This window comes from Solanum lycopersicum, chromosome 1 (assembly GCF_036512215.1).
Source record: "Solanum lycopersicum chromosome 1, SLM_r2.1".
Lineage (NCBI taxonomy): Eukaryota > Viridiplantae > Streptophyta > Magnoliopsida > Solanales > Solanaceae > Solanum > Solanum lycopersicum.
Genome location: NC_090800.1, coordinates 50,829,413 through 50,849,398, shown reverse-complemented (window position 1 = coordinate 50,849,398; position 19,986 = coordinate 50,829,413). Strand labels below are relative to the sequence as shown.

The 19,986-nt window shown below is 34.4% G+C and overlaps 2 protein-coding genes across 2 annotated transcripts; both read right to left on the bottom strand.

The window, feature by feature from the left end:
- Positions 1-1,268: 1,268 nt before the first annotated feature.
- Positions 1,269-6,207, bottom strand: LOC104647213 (uncharacterized). The gene is made up of 3 exons (XM_069294545.1): positions 6,022-6,207; positions 5,834-5,882; positions 1,269-1,540 (listed from the first exon to the last, which is right to left on the bottom strand). Exons 1-3 carry the CDS (start codon positions 6,043-6,045, stop codon positions 1,269-1,271), a joined length of 345 nt encoding a protein of 114 aa, XP_069150646.1. The 5' UTR covers positions 6,046-6,207.
- A 633-nt stretch (positions 6,208-6,840) lies between these two features.
- Positions 6,841-9,786, bottom strand: LOC138340840 (protein fluG-like). The gene is made up of 2 exons (XM_069293032.1): positions 9,572-9,786; positions 6,841-7,881 (listed from the first exon to the last, which is right to left on the bottom strand). Exons 1-2 carry the CDS (start codon positions 9,737-9,739, stop codon positions 7,621-7,623), a joined length of 429 nt encoding a protein of 142 aa, XP_069149133.1. The 5' UTR covers positions 9,740-9,786; the 3' UTR covers positions 6,841-7,620.
- Between the last annotated feature and the right edge of the window lie 10,200 nt (positions 9,787-19,986).

The window sequence follows — 19,986 nt, the reverse complement described above, 5'->3', positions numbered from 1 at the left end:
AGATATTTGATTAAGTGATATTTTTAAGTAAACCTACTCAAGAGCCAAATATGAAACCCAAAAATATGAACTCAAGATAAAGGTAACAACCACGAAGTAATGGGCACGATAAACTACTGAGTATGCGGGTTACTTCCTCATCTTATCATTCTGACTTGTCAATGAAATTTAAAGGTAAGATAAAACAATTTATCAAAGGTTATATTATAGAGGTTAGAGAAAAGAATATTGAAGAATACGTTGGTTTGGAAGTAGTACGTACAAATATTGTATTTAGTTGATAAGTCAGGAACAACTCTGACCTCACCTGAGGAGGGAAGCGAATGTTGTTCACATAATTCATCAGATATTGAACTCAATCTCATACATTCAATAGTTAAGCCAACACCATGTTTCTTCACATAACTATAGTAGCGATGTTGGGGAACAACCTGTAAGTGATGAAAAAGAAATGAACAAATTCAATATAATTTTGATCAAAGAAAGGAAATGCCAATTACTATCCAACATCATGCCATAACAGTACTTACAAATATTGAAATCTACACCAATAAATGAAATGACTTTGCTCATACTAGTGCTAAATCACTTCAGGTTACACCTAGATGTCTTAAGAAATACTTTTTTAAAAATTTGTTTGGAGTTCACATACTTAATTTTCTTAATCAATAAATATACCGCTTACTTATTCTTAGTGTCTTTCTTCAGCCTAATAAGAAATTTCATGATAAAGAACTTAATGTAGCAAGTTAAATTCGTTCTGAAATGCATTGCCATATGGTTGAGCTTAGTTTGAAAGTTTCATTAACCATTGCAAATTGGCAATTCATTGCATAAGGTTAATTAAAACTCCTATATTTTATTGGTACATAAATAAAACATGTATTTGTAAAGAAAAAAAATCCATAATGTACAAGTCTTTTTCCTCAGTTGCCTAATAGAAGAAAAGGAAAAACATCTTTGATTAGATGAAATTGAGTTAAGTATGATATACTCCTCCAAATATCTTGTGCAAAAACCTTAATCCTCAGGCTTTTGATGTGCATGAATGTTGTAATCACAAGTACATCATGATTTACTTTAAACTAATTACCCAATATATGTATCTTTTGTTGTTGATAGATAATAACTTTATTTGTACACTATTCAAAATCCTGGTTTTTCTTAAAGTGGAACAGAGATCTGAGTATGTTGTAGGCATTGAAAAACATATCATTAGGCAATTCGTAATCTTTATATAGGTAAAAAAACAAGGTAAAGCTTACACGTCATCTATGTTGAGAAGAGAAATCTAACCAAATAATGCGAACAGCGGTAACATCTGTCAATGGACCATTTAAGTCTTCCTTTTTGAAGGGATTTGATAAAGACTGAGGTTCTACATCAGAATATATTGATGAAGCATCAATCTTGTAAAATTTCTTTGCATTTTCGGCAAAAATAGCTTTAACAATTGCAATAGCTTCTGTAATTGAAAGGTCATCATGGAAGCATGCATCCAATAGAAAATTTAATACGACTTCACGTGCTTTCTTTCCACCTACAGATAAAACCAAGTAGAGACTATGATTACTCCAAAATATATTGAAGATAGTAAAAAAAATATTACACTTAGCTAACATATTATATTCAAGTTGGATGTTAGTTGTTTGGCAATGACTCTCTATTCTGTACAGATACTAAAGGAACTATTGGCTTGATAATGGACTCAAGCAGGCTCCATGAGCATAGAAGAATTTTCTTATGGATGTATCCAGAAGAATTTCTAGAATAATCTTATAAATTTGTATTCATGACGATTCAATAATTCGTCCAAAATCTTGCTACTCATCCCTAACTTCCTCTTCTTTAGTTGAGTCTCCCAATTTTAGTTAACAATTACAGCATGGTTTGGGTACGTACTCGATTAGATATGAATAAAACATTTAATTCTCAGACGGATGAGTCAATCTGACCGGACAATTCATGTGTGAGAGGACATGCTTCGAGCTTGTGTAATTGATTTTGGTGCTAGATGGGATCGACATTATTCATTCCATTATCCAGATAGCCCATTTTGAGGCTTTGTATGGCAGATGTAGATCTCTGATCGGATAGTTTGATTCAGCTGAGATGAACCCATTGAATACAGACGTAGAGATTCAATGGAGAAGATTCGTATGATTAAGGGTAGACTGTTGACTACCGGAGGTGAGGGAAGAGTTATGCAAATCACACAGTTCGAGATCTAGTGTTCATGAAGGGTGATCATGTTTTGCTTCGACTGTCGCCCATGAAGGGTGTTTTGAGGTTCTGAAATAAGGGAAATCTTATCCTTAGATTCATTATACCCTTTGAGATTTTGAATACTCTGGGAGAGGTGGCCTATAAGTTGGCTCTGCCACTTAATTTGTCATATGTGCATCTCGTATTTCAAGTATTTATGCTTCAGAAGTATGTATCACATTAGTCTCATGTACTTTCTCTTAATTTTGTTTAGTTGGGTCGAAACTTATCCTTCGGGGAGGAGCCTATATCAATTTTGTAGGTCTGGAAAGTTAGGACCAAAGAGACTATTTCACTGAAGGTGCAGTGGAAGCATCTTTCACTCAGTGAGGCGACTTGGGAGGCAGAGTCAACTATATGTGTTACATATCCTTAGTTTTTTAAAGCTTCATGTACTTTCTTTTGCTTTATCTTCAAGGACAAACATAGTTTATAGTGGTGGATATAATGAAATGACAAAGTTGGTCATTTTTGAAAAGTTTCATTAATTGACCATTTTGGTCCTCCCGATATCGATCCCGAGTCTTTTTTGATCGAGTTTTAAAAGTTAGTTTTAAATTTCGAGTTAAAAGTTGAGAATTTTGTAAGTTTTAAGATTGAAAGGCTTATATTTTTAAGAAATTAATCTTTGGAGTCTTTTCAAGTTTTGAGTGTCGGAATGGAATTCCATCTAATCCATTAATCCCAAAATGTGGAATCTCAGTTGTGAAAGTTGTCGGTTCCATATTCCAAGTGTTTATGAGGATTTGAGATCCTAAGTTGTGAATTTGTAAAAATTGAGCCTTTTGGTTAACTTGGTCAATATTCAGGGTTCAGATGCTCGGATAGAAATTTTGAGAATTTCGTTGGATTTAGGTGATAATTTTAGGCCTATGTGAGGTCTTGGTTGATTTTGAGAGGCTCCGAGCTTGTTTTAGCCTTTCTAGACGTTGGGTTGGTTTCTTCTATTTTTCATGGATGTCGAATTAAAGAGACCTTGGATTTATATTTTGACGGTTCAATTGAGTTCGAAACTTTGAGAATAATTGATATACGTAAGTGGTTTGTGGTCATGTAACAAAATCTGCCTTTTGATGCTTTGAGAGTTTGTTGTATTTGTTGGTGTCTGCAAGCCTCACTTTTGCGAAGACCGATAACTTTTGTGACCTTCATAGAAGTGAGAGCTACACTTTTTGCGAGGTTCGCTTAAACAAACCCTGGTTGCTTTTGTGAGACCTGAGAACATTTTAACCTACAAATTTTGAGGTGTAAGATCCATCTTCCATTTTTGAGTTTGGGGAACCCTTTGAGGAAATTTGCGAAAGATTTTCTTGTGCTAAATCATTTGGGTAAGCTTTCTTTATCCTAAACCTTTATTTTCATTTGGTTATTTAGGATTCTATCATAATATGATATTTGATTTGGATAATGACAAGGTTTACAAGTACTTGAGTTAAATCTAAAATGGTGATTTAGAGGTGGTTGTGATCCCTTTGTCGAAATGGGTTTCATAATGAGTTCTTAATGGTTTTAAACACTGTTTTAAAGTATTGTTTTCTGGATTCAAACCTTCATTTTTTAAATTGGGTTTTGGGTTGATTGACCCGTTTTTCAAGAGAAATCATGTGGGTATTCTTGTTTCTAGTAAGTGATTAATGATTTCTTGTTGGTTATAGATTGTGTGGCTTTGAAAGATTTGAAAGGGGAATGCTCAACTAATGGAGTGTCCTTGTATTCTAGTAGAATTTGTGTACTTCCTTCGTTAGTTTTGTGATGGGAGTAAAGAGAATAATGTGAAGGATTTAATCGTCCACTTGATACATATAAATGAATAAAAAAGAGTTAAAATAAAAAAGGCCATGTGATGATTATGATGATGTGAATTGCCTTATTGTGACCTTCGTTGATTGATTGATTAAATGCTTGAAAGCACGAACGTAAACTTGAAATGTATGATTTGTTGTATCTCCCATGTGGTGTGATATTCCGTGTGTGCATTTATTGTTGAACACCGTGATGGGACATGAGATGAATTATCATACCAAAGTCTTTGTTGATGAGTGTGATTACGCCGAGGTCATTTTCAACAAGTATTTATGAAGCCGATGGAAAATGATTTCGGCTAGTGATTTCATATAAAGTCAATGGGAAGTGTTTCCGACTAGTAATATCGTGTCGATGGGAAATTTTTCTAGCATGAGATTGATTTTTTGACTTGATGCCTTTGATGCGTCTACGTGATTTTCTCTTCTAATTTAGATTGATGTACTTGTTGCTTATTACTGAACTACATGACTTTGAGACTGACTTATATATTGATTCATTTGATTAATGATTTGTTACCATGAACTGCAGATATTGGGCCTTGTGAATTGATTATGTAAAACTTTTGGGTTGGGTTGATTTATGTGAAGGTTATTGTTTGAGGAGGTTAGGTTGGAGTGTAAAAGGTATTCGATTTCTAGCTAGATTTCTTCTTTATAGTTTGTCTTGTTGGTAATCACTCCTTGCTTCTACACTTGTGTAGGTTTTTCAGCTCAGACCCGTGTGATCTCTTTCTCCTTTTTCTAATTTAAGGCTTGTCGAGGATTTTGGGAGGTACCTGTTTTTCACATTGCGGATCCTCTTTTTCATTTTCTTTACTCTTTTCTATTTGAGAAACAAATATTGAGACGTCTATTTATTTCTTAATTTTGCACTCTATGTATTTAGTGGTTTGTACACCTGATAATCAAATTTTGGACGAAATAGTGTTTAGAATGAAAAAGTTTTCCGCATGTGTCTTGTTCTTGATTCATATTTCTGTATTTCCTTCATTTTTGTTGTGTTGAGGCTGACTGGTCTTGGTGGGAATAGACAAGTGTCATCACGTATATTTTTGAATCATGACATAAATCATGAATATGGTCAATGCAGTTTAATAATCATATGAGAAGCTTCATAAACATTCAAGAAAAACTTAGTTAATTTGTGGGATATTTACTATTAACCGACATAGAGCACGTGACCTATAACATGAAATCCGGTATCTTGCTCTCCATCAAAAAGAGATATCCTTACATTCCAAGGCAAGAACCTTAAATTCTAGAGTAGGTTGATCCAATACCTATGTCACTTAAGACAATCCTACAAGGGCACACAACTAGGAACAAGAAGATTGATACTAGACACCCGATATTTACTAATGGGAAAGCCTCCATCTCAAATATTTCCTCTCGGTGCTATGTAAAAATCCAACATAATAGTCATACACAAATACATATAACACATGGAAAAACACAATTAAGTTACTCATCCAAGCTTAAAAAATCATAGAGCAACTCCTTAGATAATGTTTCAGAAAACCTTTCACTAATCATGATTTCTTAGTGTGAAAAACCATTCACAATTCAGTATATGTGAGAATATCCTTTCACAATTAATTGATGCTTATTTTGAAGCAAATTTGATAATAAAACATTCATTTTCATAAAGCATGCATACTTTCATGTAAGGTTTGCTTATACCCTAACTCCTCAAACCCCACTTTTTTAGATTTCAATGGGTTTGTTATTGTTGTAATATTTAAGATAAGAATCTCAAGACATACCTAGGTAAAATCTTTCAGCAAATGCGATGCCACTACTGTTGATCATGACCTGTTGATATTTAAGCATTATATGAGTAAATGCTCATTGTTTTAACAGTACAATAATAAGGCGATGGAGTGGGAGCTAATATAATATCGATTAGGCTTAATTGAAAATATTGTTTTTTGTATGTTGAAGTACAGATAACCTTATTGATGGGAGCAAGGTCCATAATTTCTTTAACTGAGGACACAAACCCATGAAAGTTAGGCTTAGGAACCCTCAACCCAAAATCAAGATAGACCTGTAAAGGAGACAAACAAAAATATAAGCTTGTTTACATAGATGTGAATAACACTTCAATGTGGCATTGTTGTTAGAAAAGAGCATACTTGAGGGTAGACGGAAGACAGATTTGAAGCTTCCTTTAAGAAAGGGAATGATGCATGTAAAATCACTAATCGATTCTTAGTGAATCTCTTATCCTCGAGAAGATTGGGAAGATTAAGGGGACTCCCTGGCCTCAGATCTAAATCCTTCTCCAAACTGTAAATGAAAAATTTAGTTTTCAAGGACTGCGAATAATAATAACAATATAATATGTAACCACAAAAATAGTCTTTTTTTCACCCTGTGTGTATCTGCATTGGCAAGTTGAAATTTTTAGCCACCTCCAAAGCATGCATAAAAATATAATCGCTAAAATTCTTGTTGGAGATTCTGACTGGCTTCCCTGCTGGAAATACAGAATCTATTATCAGAATCACATGAAAGTCATATACATAAGAACCCCAAATCTTGTAAGACTCACCGCATAAAATGTCAATCAGACCCTCCTCAGCCTCCTTTTGTGTCACTTTTGTATTAATTGCAAGGACACTACGATGTGCAATAATATTTTTAAAGGCAACAACTTTATCACCTTCTGTGTGCAACACTAAGGAACAACTTGCAAGATATTAACTCGTTATGAATCAAAAGAAACATATATTGACTAAAACTTTAAAGGATATGACTTCAATTCCTTAGTGAAAGTCTCCACAAATGAACTCAGTGTCCACGACTTCCCATTTGAACCCTCCAATAGAATATAAGAGGAGAAATATATCAACACATCTAAAAGAGTTGATAGAACAATGATAAAAATATAATAGAGATATGAATGCTGAAAGAATGAGATTTTCACTTACTTATGCCAATGATTCAAGTAATACACTTCATAATGATAAGATGAAAATGTCCCTTTATAGCCACATAATCTGGGGATAAGCCCTAAATATTACATGAAAGTAAAAGGAGGACCCAAAAGAGAGATAACAAAAAATATTCATTCAATGTTACGAAACAAAAATATAACCAGTTTTATACACAAAGTCTGAATAATTGAGCAATTAGTTAATCTTAACAAACTTATACAGTAGCTACTCATAAACAAGGGAAAGTACCGATTACCGAACCATCTTTTTATGTTACACCTTTCTCGTCCTTCAACAGCAAGCTAGGGACTTTAAAATTTTTAGTATTCCTAGTCCGGAACTAAGGTATTCATGTTGAAGACATATATTTTTTAAGGGATCTATTTCATTGTCACCAATCCTTGCACTGATTTTGTCCTGGATATTAGAGAACCTCCAAATGTAACTAATTACCCTGTGATATAAACTTGCTGGTGATAGGACAGGCAGTCCATTCAACATTAAAGTATGTCGTAGTATTAGTGATTTAGGGAACACTTTCAGGTGAAACTAAAGTCCCAATATATATATATATATATGATGTAGTGTATCTCGTTTTACTATATATAATCTTACATTACCTTCTCAAGGATATTTTCAGCAACATGTTCAACTTGTAGTATTCTACCAACTGTTGGTACAAATCTTTCATGCCATTTGATGTCAAGTTTTTGGTCCAATTTAATTCCATCATCAATAAGTAAGATAGCAATTCTTGCGGCTTTAAAGCAAACTGCAGCACTCGCCTCAAACCCTAAGCATCGACGAGATTCCTCAACAGCATGTAAGGATAAGCTTGAGCCATACAGTTCACAAATTTCATTTAGATTTACCTGGACGATACAGTTACTGCTGTAAGAAGAATGACAAAGGGGGGAAATGATAATGTGTAAGAACGGATCCATGATTTTGACTCGATAGCATTAATAAGTAATTAATATAAATGAGAAGAACGGTACTGTTTATTTTTCCTTGTCCAGACATCATGAATGAAGTAATGATTAAGAACTAATCCATGATTATGACAAGATAGAATTCATAAGTACATTGTACAAATGAGAAGAACACCATTGGCTTGTCCTTGGCCAAACATCATGAATGAAGTAACAATTTATAATACAAGAAAATTACTAAATAAGATGTGTGGAGGAAACTTTTATTTTTGTTTTATCTCTATGTTATTCTGATCAAATAGTATATGAGGAAAAGTACAACATAGATGCCAAGACTCATATCACATTTACATAATGGAAACACACAATAAGGAAATAATTGTTGCCTGAAAAAAATTGAAGAGTCATGTTCGATACCCCGAGAGGACCACACAAAAAAAATATTATAAAAAAATAAATAAAATGTGAAATATTACCATACCAACCAAATAGGTACAACCTAAGGATCCTCTAGTGTTCTCGGCCACCTTGTAAGAAGGGTAGCTCAAACCACTAGATCTCAAGAAACAAACATCTAATTAAATATGTTTTAATATCGAACTCCTGAAATCTATTAGCTTTCATTGTGAACGGCAACATGTATATGCTTTCATGTATTTCCTTCCTTATTTATTTAATAATAAACTCGGCCATGTGTAGTAGATCATTGCCCCTCATTTAAATGCTACTATCTCCTTTTGGAACTCATATTTCCACCTTTTTGTATTGATCAATAGGAGTGTTTCACTGATACACTCCTATGCAATGTATCGCTATCCCTTGCTAGCTACTCAACCGATTATCGACTGCTGATGCCCATCTTCATTTTGCCAAAACATTCAGTTATTTCTCTTCCTAGTCCTCATCACATAGGCAAAATTTGTTAGTATCATTGGGGATATAATATTCAACCTTAGTAACCTCTCCTTCATAAGTAGTTTTCCTCGGTAGGCCAGCCAAACTATTATCCATTGATTGGAAAGAATACTGAGCTCCATATTAAGTCAGCTTCCTGCAGTCTAGGCATGGTGACTGGTGACCTCAACATTGTTTGATTGAAGTCTTCGTTTCTATGTTCTGCTAATTTTTCTTTTATATAGGCTGACATTTCTGTTTTATGAGCACTTAGGTTCTTATTTTGCTAACCAGACTGCTTTGATATCACCTGTTTTCTTACATTCCGAGATTGTGAGTTGGTTTAGCCTAGACAACTCTCTCATTCACACTATCTTTTTTGGAACTTGGAACATGGATAAAATGCACAAGAGATGTTAGAAAGAAATCCACTGCTCCCTCAGTTGCGATATATTCGTCTTCGTTTCTTTTTAAGTCCTCATTTGCACTATATAGAGCTTTGAATCTGAATCATATAGACCTGAGGCCATTAAATGAATTTGTCTTAATCACTTATTTAGTATGATTAGGGTCGACCTCATTAGTTTTTCTTTGAGAGTAAGAAGTCTGTATTCAATATGTTGATCTGATTTACATACTCTGTATTATTTATTAATTTCTACTCTACTTGGTAATAATGGGAATGAAAGAAAATGTTATGTAATTAAGAAATTGCAGAGAGGGATAAGAAATAGACCTGGAAATTGACGAAATTAGGAGAATCAGATGCAGTTTTGGCTCCTATGAATTCAGAAAAACAGCTAATGAATGGGAGAGTGGAGTCAAGCGCCACAATGTTGTGTGCATGAGCATCCACCATTTCTACGCTCTCCACTGCTCTTTTCAGGTCTTCAAAATTCTCCATATTTTGTCTTCCCTTACCAATTTCACGTCATAAAGTTAATACACTCAAATCACATATCTATTCCTATACACTTGTGACTAATTCATGACCATAATATTATCGGAATCACCATAAAAATCGTTCCACTAGTACAGTTATGTTGGTAATGTGAAATGGTCTCTATAGATCCAACAATTGTATGACGCTTTTCCTGATTGACATGTAGACCTCCTAGATCTACTTATTATACAATATTTTTTCCCTATATCCTTTTCTCTCCTTTTTTTTTCTATTAATATATTAAAAGCCCAAAAAGGCTAAGATGTACTCCCTCAACTTTAACCAACAATTTAAAATATATTACTCACTCCATTTTATTTTATGTGGCTACAATTGATGGGACATGAAATTTAAGAAACAATGAATACTTTGAAATGTTAACTAAATTATTCTTTAAAAAAGTAAATTCACTTTTCTTTCTCCTCATAAATATATTAGCCTACTTTCTTTAAATTAAGTGGGACCAACAAAGGTAAAAAAAATGAATTGTGCCTTCAAATACTTACCATATAAGAAAATGTCATATTCTTTTTGAGATTGAACAAAAAGAAAAATGGTGTTACATAAAATGACACGGACGGAGTATAATTTTTATTTAGTATATATACTCATGGATAAAGATCCGGTCAAGTATAATTATGTCAAGTTATGATCAATGACCTTATATATTCATGTCATGTGTTCAATATAATAACTTATGATTGAGATTCATTTAAATTATATATTCATCTTAACAATAAAAACAACAAAACCGTCACCTATTTTTATCTTTTAAAACTATTAAATAAAGCAATAATAACACTATTCGTTTAGTTTATTTCTCTCCGATATCGACTATCAATATTGTTCTTTCGCTCCGATTACTGCATTATTTCATTTTGTTACTACTCTTTCTCTTATTTGTTGTGTACTACTTTGCATTTTTAATTATTATGTTGTTATTGCTCTCCTATTTGTATCCCCCTTTTCAAACTATTTGGTAGCTTTATTGAAGTATAAGTTCTAAAGGAAACAAACTCTCTATATCTACAAATAGGGATAACTTTAGCGTATGCGTTATCTTTTTTAAATCACACTTATGAAATCACACTAAATATATTATTGATGAGTATTATTTCTATCCAACTTGATTCGACACATATGGGATAACTTGTAATTTTTACCAATACTTGGAAAAAGGGTGATAAAAAGGAGGGATGTTAAACTTGTAGCGTTAATCTTACCGTTATTGTAAAAAATAAATGCATATTTTCAATTGATTGGTATGGTTTTCTCAAAAGGTACGAGGTTTGGTGGGTACGCATATTCCTGCCAATCTTAATTTTATTTTTCTTGAAAGTATTAGCTTGGGTATACTTAATTGCTTTAATAGTTTTACAAAATAAAAATAGTTTACACCTTTATTATTTTTATTACTAAGATGAGTATATGATTTAAATTGATCTAAATCATTTATTATTATATAGTATACATGACATGATTCTATAAGACCAGTAAACATTACTTGACCTAATTATACTTGTCCGGATAAATATAATAGAAGTATTACAAATTTATTAAACAATTAACTTATTATAAAATAATATTATACAACTACGATGAGGTAATGTCAGCAAATGTACCACATGGATTTGTTAAAATAGTATATACTTCTGAAATTCAATCAATGTATAAATATAAGTGAAAAGTATAATCATGATAAAAATAACAATGAATTAATACACTTTTACGAAGGAACTACAACCTAATATACAATTGATATGTGTTGCCTGTCACAACCGGAGAATACACCCCAGATGCGATCCGCGTCGGCGTCCTCTCAGAGGACTCAGACAAGCCCTTAGCATTAGTCATAACATGTAATCAACAATAATTGCAGAAAAATTTAAGACTTTTACATATTTACGAAGTATACTTAGACTTCATACTTAACTTTCATGATAACATACGATATTCTAAAACTTGTCTCACATATATTTAAACCACCTAAAGAGTACAAATTTTGACTTAGCCAATAAATAATAAATATGTCTTATAGCCTTAATACAAAAGAATCCAAAAATCATAAATGGAAATTTAATATTCTTAAAATCTACTAATGTCTTCATAAGCTGGAATATGAAAGATAGCATCTTCTAACATGAGGACCTACCAACACTTGGAGAAACAGTTCCTAACTTCTTCAATCTACCTTCAAAATTTTCAATAAACGAAACCTATATTTGTAGTAACATAAAGTAATGGGGTTAGTACGGCACATGTACTAAGTAGGGGTATATGCACATAACATTCAAGAACATGCATGAAAAAGGATATTTATCAATTCTTTAGAAAGCATACTATGTCATGTGAATATCTTTAATGCACATAACATAGTACATGTACCAATTAAGGTTTTCATCAATGTACAACATGATTATAATCAAAGACATATTATCATGGACTCATGTTAGCATTTCATATTCAATAGATCCTATAAACATATTTAAAATGACCTCTTGGGGAAAGGAATTGGAAGAGTAAAGAACACATATCTTAATGAATATTAATCCACGAAAATTGAGTGAAATCCTAGAGAAATTGGTCTTCTTCTTCAAGCTTTCTTCCTACTTCAATGGAGGTTGAATTGAGAGAGAAAGTAGAGAAAGGTGAGAGCTTTTGTGTTTTGATTTGAGGATCTGATTGGATCAGTAAAATGTGTGGGAAAATGTTCTAAATTTAATATATAGGCCTCCCACTAAATACCTTAAATACCCCTCACTTAAGTTGACCCTTTAATGAAGTCCAATTTGAATTCCAAATTTCAGATTTTCGTTGGGGAACAAGTCCGCGAGGCGAAGCTTCTTCCGCAAGATTTTCTAAATTATTTTTCGATACACTAGAGACCGCAAACCAGACTTTATTTTGACCAAGGTCCCATAAAATTTGCGACGCGGACATATTCCTTCCATGTGTATTTTTGCTGCTGCTTTGGCAGCTTGCCAGGTCAAGTTTGGGGTCCCTTCGTGGACCCCTAGGGCGACCATTGGGGGTTGTACCTGAACATTTTTACTTTTTATACATGTTTTTACCTATCCAAAGTTATTTTACGAGTTTTAGACCTCATACAACACCTCCAAACCTTCCCTAAACCTATGGACATTTCACCAGTTCAATTTGACTAGATTTTGGATGTCTAGGACGTTTCTTGATGTCTTGACTCTAAAACATCCTAAATGGTTTATAAAAATTATATTAGGCTTAGAAAAAGTGTTAATAACCTTATACCAACATGTGAGGATCTAGCTTACGTCATGGACTTTTGGAATGTTACATTTTTGCATATGTCATACTTAGTACAAAGCTTGTACTAACCCCATACTTTTATATACTCAATAAGTATAGTTTGGAGGCAAGATTACGGTTAGAATTCAATCTTGGGATTTGACTATATCAAGTCTAAGTATGTCATCATATATTCGAGGGCATATTCGTTATTTATTTAGTTCTTCTTTAGGACTTGTATAAGACTTATTATGCGTTTTCTTTCAATGTAAAGGGTCATGTTACTAAGATATTTTAGTTGTGTCTTTAAGTTGGCTTTTGATGATGAGACTACTCTATTTATAAAGTATTTCCTTATTATTAGTATTATCATGAAAATTTTACATTCTGCAGTACTTTTCATATCTTATCTAATAAATGATAGCTAAGAGGCTAGTACAAGACCTTTGAAAGGTCATGTACGCAATTGTTCTAACCCAAGAGTTTCCCTAACTTCTAGGGGGTACTTTTGAGTCGCTAAAAGCTTGGTATTAGAGTATAAGGTTCTTGGAAATAGTTTACGGTCTAAAATCTCTGAAGCCACGTCTAATAAAGTCTTGTTCATCGGTGTAAGTCGCAATACACCCATTAGTGAGAGGCTATAAGGCGATAGAAGTTTCAGTTTCTTCATTATTCTAGTGTTGTGCCATATACTTAAGTTCAATAAGATGTATTTCTCAACCTCTTCTCTTATGCTTATAGAAGATGAATACAAGGAGGATACCCGCTAGAAAGAAGAAGGGAGGAGTAGTTAATGACAAGATCCCTTGTGGTGAGCAAGTCCTGATAGTTGTCCAATAGGAAGTGCATGAGGAGGTTCCCCCTCATGTGCCTCAAGAACCTCATGTTCGCCAAATGCCTCCTATACGGCAAGGTCTCTTAGTAGAAGGGAATATTACTAATGTGGAGATAAGGCCTGACCTTATGAGTTTGACCTGACTCATGATGACTCAAGCTCATGTCGTCAGTAATCATTTGGTTGCCCAAGCTAACCGAGGAGTTTGACCTTAACATAATGCAAGTACTCTCGCATCTAAAATTTGTGATTTATTGAGGATAAACGCTCATACTTTTAATGGCTCTAAGGTAGATGAAGATCCACAAATCTTCTTATACGAGGTGTTCAATATGATAGATGCTATGGGTGTGACCCCTATAGATAAAGAGGAATTAGTCCCTTATCAACTCAAAGATGTGGCTCAAGTGTGGTTTCGGAAAGGGAGGGATTAGAGACCCTTGGGGGAAGGTACGGTAGATTGGGAAGTGTTCAAAGTGGCTTTTCTTGATAGGTTATTACTTTTAGAGTTGAGGCAGAATAAGATGGTGGAATTCATGAACCTTCATCAAGGGGGAATTAGTGTGAAAGAGTACTTTGTTATATTCAACCAGCTCTATCAATATGCCCAAACCATAGTACCAAACACTAGGTCTAGGATGAACAAGTTTGTGATTAGGGTGCCTAGATTGGTGGAAAAAGAGCATCGTACGACAATGCTCGTTAATGATATGGATATTTCTTGGCTCATGGTGTATCCTTAACAAATTGAGGACTCCAAGCTTAGGGAGAGAAATAGGTATGGAAAGAGGCCTAGGGTGGATTAACCTAGTCAACCCAAACCTAAGAAGAGGTTTTATTATCAAGAGTCTTCTACAGGAACAAGGATAGGGTTTCCGACCAAAATTCCCAAGGAGGTGTCCATGCTTTTGAGTGGTCTAGGTGTGCTACTTTTGGGAAGCAACACGTAGGAAAGTGTCTTGCTGGGACGGATGGTTTTTATGGGTGTGGTAATAGGGCTCATAGGATGACGTACTACCCTATACTCAAGACAAAAGGAAAGGAGGTTGACAAAGCTCCTAGTGGTGGTCCGAATCCTAATTCTCCAAGGAGGAAACGTCTCTTTGTTCTTCGGACTAACGATCTAATCTGAAATGAAAGCCCCGGTGAGTATTAAGACTTTTGGTTGTTATGTTTATGTTATAATATGAGTTTGTATGTTCTTGTATCTCATATTTTCATGCATTCATGTTAAAATTGCTTGAAAGATGAATTATTGAATTTTATGCATGTTTCACTTTAAATGTTTTAGTATTCACAGTAAAGAATTTCAAATTTTGACAAATTTTATTTTCATGAATAATGGTTTCAATATGTGTACAAATGATGTGTATGAGCATGCCTAATGTTGTATAAGGCATCTCCTCCATAAAAAGGAGAAGTAAATGAAGAAATGAGAGTGGGTATTGAATTGTGGAATATGTTCCAAAAGTTGCATGTGTTGCTAAAAAAATGCTTATCGATCTGTATTTGTATTCCTTGTTAAGTTGTTGCTTTGAATATAAATGTTTGAACATTGATGTGATGTGTTATATGTTGCTAATTGAGTCCTGGATGTCCTTGAGAGTGTTTATGTGTCATTCGAAGAAGAATATTCCCATGTTGGGGAGTATTGTTACACCCTCTAAAACAACTAGGTTGAACTAGATCCAAGCATGTGTGTGATAAGGTTTTTATTTCCTTGAATGGTTTATGATGATTCATTTAGGAAGTGTCCAAAGTTTGGTGTTGTTTGTAAGTCAAACGTCCAAGAACGTCCATAACATTCGAAAGATGTGCCTTGGAATGTGCTAGTGTGTCCTTTATTTTTGTGCATGTTTTTAGGTGTCGTTAAACCAGTGGGGATGACTTAGAACCTATAGGGATGTATGAAGGGTCAAAAAGTTTTAGTATGACTCCTTGGGGACCACCCTAAGGGTCCCAAAACATTGGACAAGGATGCTGCCCAAGGCAGCGTGCAGGGCCAAGATGTGGAGGCAACCTCGCATCACGCCTGGCGCTGAAGCTGCATGTGTGTCAAACGAGTGGCTTGAGATTCACTGCCTCAAATTGTTGAGAGGCAAAATTAGGAGCTTCCTCTGCGACACGCAGCAACGTCCCTTATTTGGTGCGTCATTTTAAGTAAAATTATTTTTTTGGAAAAATGTCCAATGGTGTAGGGATATCTTGGGAACTTTAACGATCATTTTTGGACTAGTTTAGGTAACTATAAATCCCATTTCACCCATAATTTTAAACCTTCATTTTCAAAACAAAAAGCTCTTTAATACCGTTCTTCCAAAAACATCAATTTTCAAGAAGCTTCAAGATCCAAGGAAGAAGGTCGAATTCTTCAAGTTTCTTAACCAAATTTTGTGGGTTTCTTGTCATTGAGGTATGGTAGCCATCCTTGAGACTTCTATCTTCTAGGAGCCACTTCAAAGAGATTTCCAAAAAAGTGTTTCAAACTTAAACTTTGGTATTCCTTAACTCTAAGTATGGGTCGTTGCATGAAAACCTTTCTATAATTTAAATGAGTTTTTCTTAGTGTAGATAATGATTTTTATGTCAAAACCCCAATGAAACCATGTTTATGCTTATTATCAACTTTTAGCTTATTAAGTAGGTTTATTGCTATATGTTAGATAATGATAGAGTTGAGTTTATTTTAATGTATATTTGGTTAGCTACTGCCTATATGTGCTATATTATGTTGACTTGATGAAATATTGATGAAAGGTGGTGAAAGCTTGGATGAAATGTGAATTGGTTATATTGATTAGTTCTTCTTGTGAAATGTTCTTCAGTGGTATAGTCCACCTTTGTGGCGGTGTTTACTTGAACTATATGCACGTACCTTTTATGTGTATTGTGAATATAGCCATGAAGGCATGGTGTGTGAAGTAAAGTGATAATGTAGATGTTCATATTGAAATACTTTATGAAGCTTAAATTGCATAATTTGTGTACAATATGTCTAAATGAAGCATGTGTATATATGAAGAATGTTAAGGTGTTAAATATGATCAATTAATATATAAGCATGTTTAGAAGTCAATGATATGAGAATGGTGATTATGTGAAATGGTGTGCTCACATGTACACACACTCACACTTGAAATGAATGAATGTGAATGGGGGATTGTAGGATGGACACTCTTCGTGAGTAGATATGAAGTGTATGACCTTTCCCTACTCTTCCCAACAGATTAATTAATAAAAAGGGAGTTGTAGGGTGAAGACTCTTCATGAGTTGAGGATGAAGTATTTAGTAGCAACCTCCCTATTCCGAAGAGCTTTCTAAGATAGGTTAAAGGTTGGATACCCTTCGTGAGTTGAGATGTGGTTCTAATTATTTATCCTTTAACCAATAGTAAATGAATGTTTAAGACTCCGTGGGGGAGTTATGCTTAGCACCGAGATGATATAAAGAAGAGGTGGTCACACTTCGTGATTTGAGATGTTTGAACCAATGTACCTCTTGAGATGAGTACTCCTCGTGGGTAGATGATATGCTCAAACTTACTTCTCAAATAAGAATTAAAGCGGCCGTATCCAGTATAGAACAAAACTAATGAGGTTGGGATCGTTCCCTCGAGGAAAATAGTTCAGACTTAACTTTATTTTATTATTAATATTATTTAGTCAATTATTTTCCTAGAACAAAAGACAGTAAATGGGGGTTTTCATTTCTAAATTAGTGGAAGCAATTAACTAGATTAAAGTAAACAACTAACAGATTCAAATTTCGAGCTTAATCAATTAATAAAAGTAACTAGGGCTTAAGTGTTCCCTATAGGTTCCTAACTTGTTATTTCTTTTACTATAACAATTCTTTCCTAGTATCTTGCATGTAAAGCTATAAGTTATGTACCTCTAAATCCTTGGTCTGGCATCTAGAAATCTTCACTCCGCACCTTGGTCTGGCTACGTGTGTTGCTATACTAACCCTTAACTTTACCTCATATTGCATTGTATTCGATATTTGACTAAGTTTTTACCTCGTACAAATTGACACTAGCCTATTTGATAGTATACACTAAATCTTTGTTGATAATTATTTTCCTATTATCTACATCCTTGGTCCGGTAAGTAGCATTAAAGCGAGTTCTAACGTTGGCCATCCAATAAAAAAGACTTCTAAACTAAAGAATTATCAATACATGCAAAACACTATTCGAGAATTGCTATTTTAGTTAGTTTTTACCTCATTATTCTCCCATGGTTCCCACAACCCGAGTTATGGAGTTTACTTACCCGTGGTCATAATCACACTATTCATATATTTAATATAAGAATGTATGCACTTACTTTGATGAGAAAGAATAAAATCCAGAAATTTACTTGATTAATCATCAAAAGCTCCAGCAATCAATTCTAGAAAAAATGTAACAATTGCTGAAATTAATCCTTCAATACTTGAACAAGAGAACTAAGATTATTCAAAAGTCTAACTATCAAGAAGTTTACTATCAAAGAGTCTATTATCAAAGAGTCTAACCCCAAAAACGAGGGTTTTTGAACTATTTATAATAAAAACAAAAACCTAATAAAAGAAAGATTCTAATTACTGAAAATCTGTCAAAACGCGTCCGAGTCGGTGGACCTCGTAATGGACCGTCGTAGTCACGACATGCCGTCATGTCCTCCGTCGTCCCAAGCTTCACAAATTCTTCTTCTGCTTTCTTCATTACCCTCAACGAAAGTTATGACGGACCAATCCAAGCACTATGGTCCATCGAGGGTCTCCGTACGATTGTACTTAGACTTCTTGGAATTTGGGTACTGAGACTACTCTCTGATCATTGCGACAAACCTGCTAGATGGATTGTCGTTGCTATGACAGTCCACCGTGGACTTCCGTAATCCTACACTAAGTCATACTTCCCCATCTTCCTTCACCATCTTCACTACGATGCCACCTACGAACCGTCACAAGCTCGACGGACCGTCATAAGCTTCTTAGGTGGTCTCTTCTACATTTCTTCACTCAAAAACTTCAACGTTCATCTTTGGACAGATTTCCTGCAAATAAGGAGAAACTTACATAAAAATCAATTCAAAAAGGCTTTTGGACACACACTAACTTAAGAAAAAAACATTAAAAATACAGTGAAACCATGGTAAATCAACACCCTCAATTTAAATTTGTTGTTTGTCCTCAAGCGACGCACTATGACTCATTACAAAATCTTTGTAGAATAGTATCCATATTTTAGCTTTCACAATCATTTGGCTATCAATCTAGATCAGTTTCATCATGTTTATGCATGAAATCACTATTAGGATTGAATTATGTGAAACCAGACCATGACACAGACTCACCACGCACTGACATAGCCATAAACACAATATTCAAATATAGTAAACAAGAATTCATGTGCTTACTTCAAAGAGAAAGAGTAAAATCCAAAGTTTGCTTGATTAATCTCCAAAAATCAATTGCAAAAATCTCAATATATCATACTCATACAATGTTTACCAATACGGAGTTTAACAATCTAAGAGTCTAACAATATGATGTCTAATCTAGTAGAGTCTAACCTCAAAAACGAGGTTTTTCGAACTATTTATAAAAAACAAAAAAACTAATTAAACAAAGATTCTAATTGCTAGAAATCTTCCAAAACGCGGCTGGGTCGACGGACCTCGCGACGGATCGTCGATAGTCACGACGGACCGTCACGGACTCCGTCGTCCTATACTTAGAAATTTCTTTTGTTGTGCTCTTTATTCCCCTCAATGTCAAGTATGACGGACCGTCATAGGCACAACGGTCCGTCGAGGGTCTTCGTTTCAAAACACTTCAACTCTTGGAATCTGGGTACTGGGATCACTTCTCTGAACTTCATGACGAACCTGCAGGACGGACCGTCATAGCCACGACGGACTGTCACAAGCTTCGTAATACCACAATTGGTCAGACCTCCCCATCTTCCTTCAGCAGCTGCACTACGCTGCCACCTACAGACTGTCAGAAGAACGACGGACCGTCATAAGCTCCATAGGTGGTCTCTTCTGCATTTCTTGGCTCAAAATCTCTGCATTCAGCTTTGGATAGATTTCCTGCATAACAAAAAGAAACTTATAT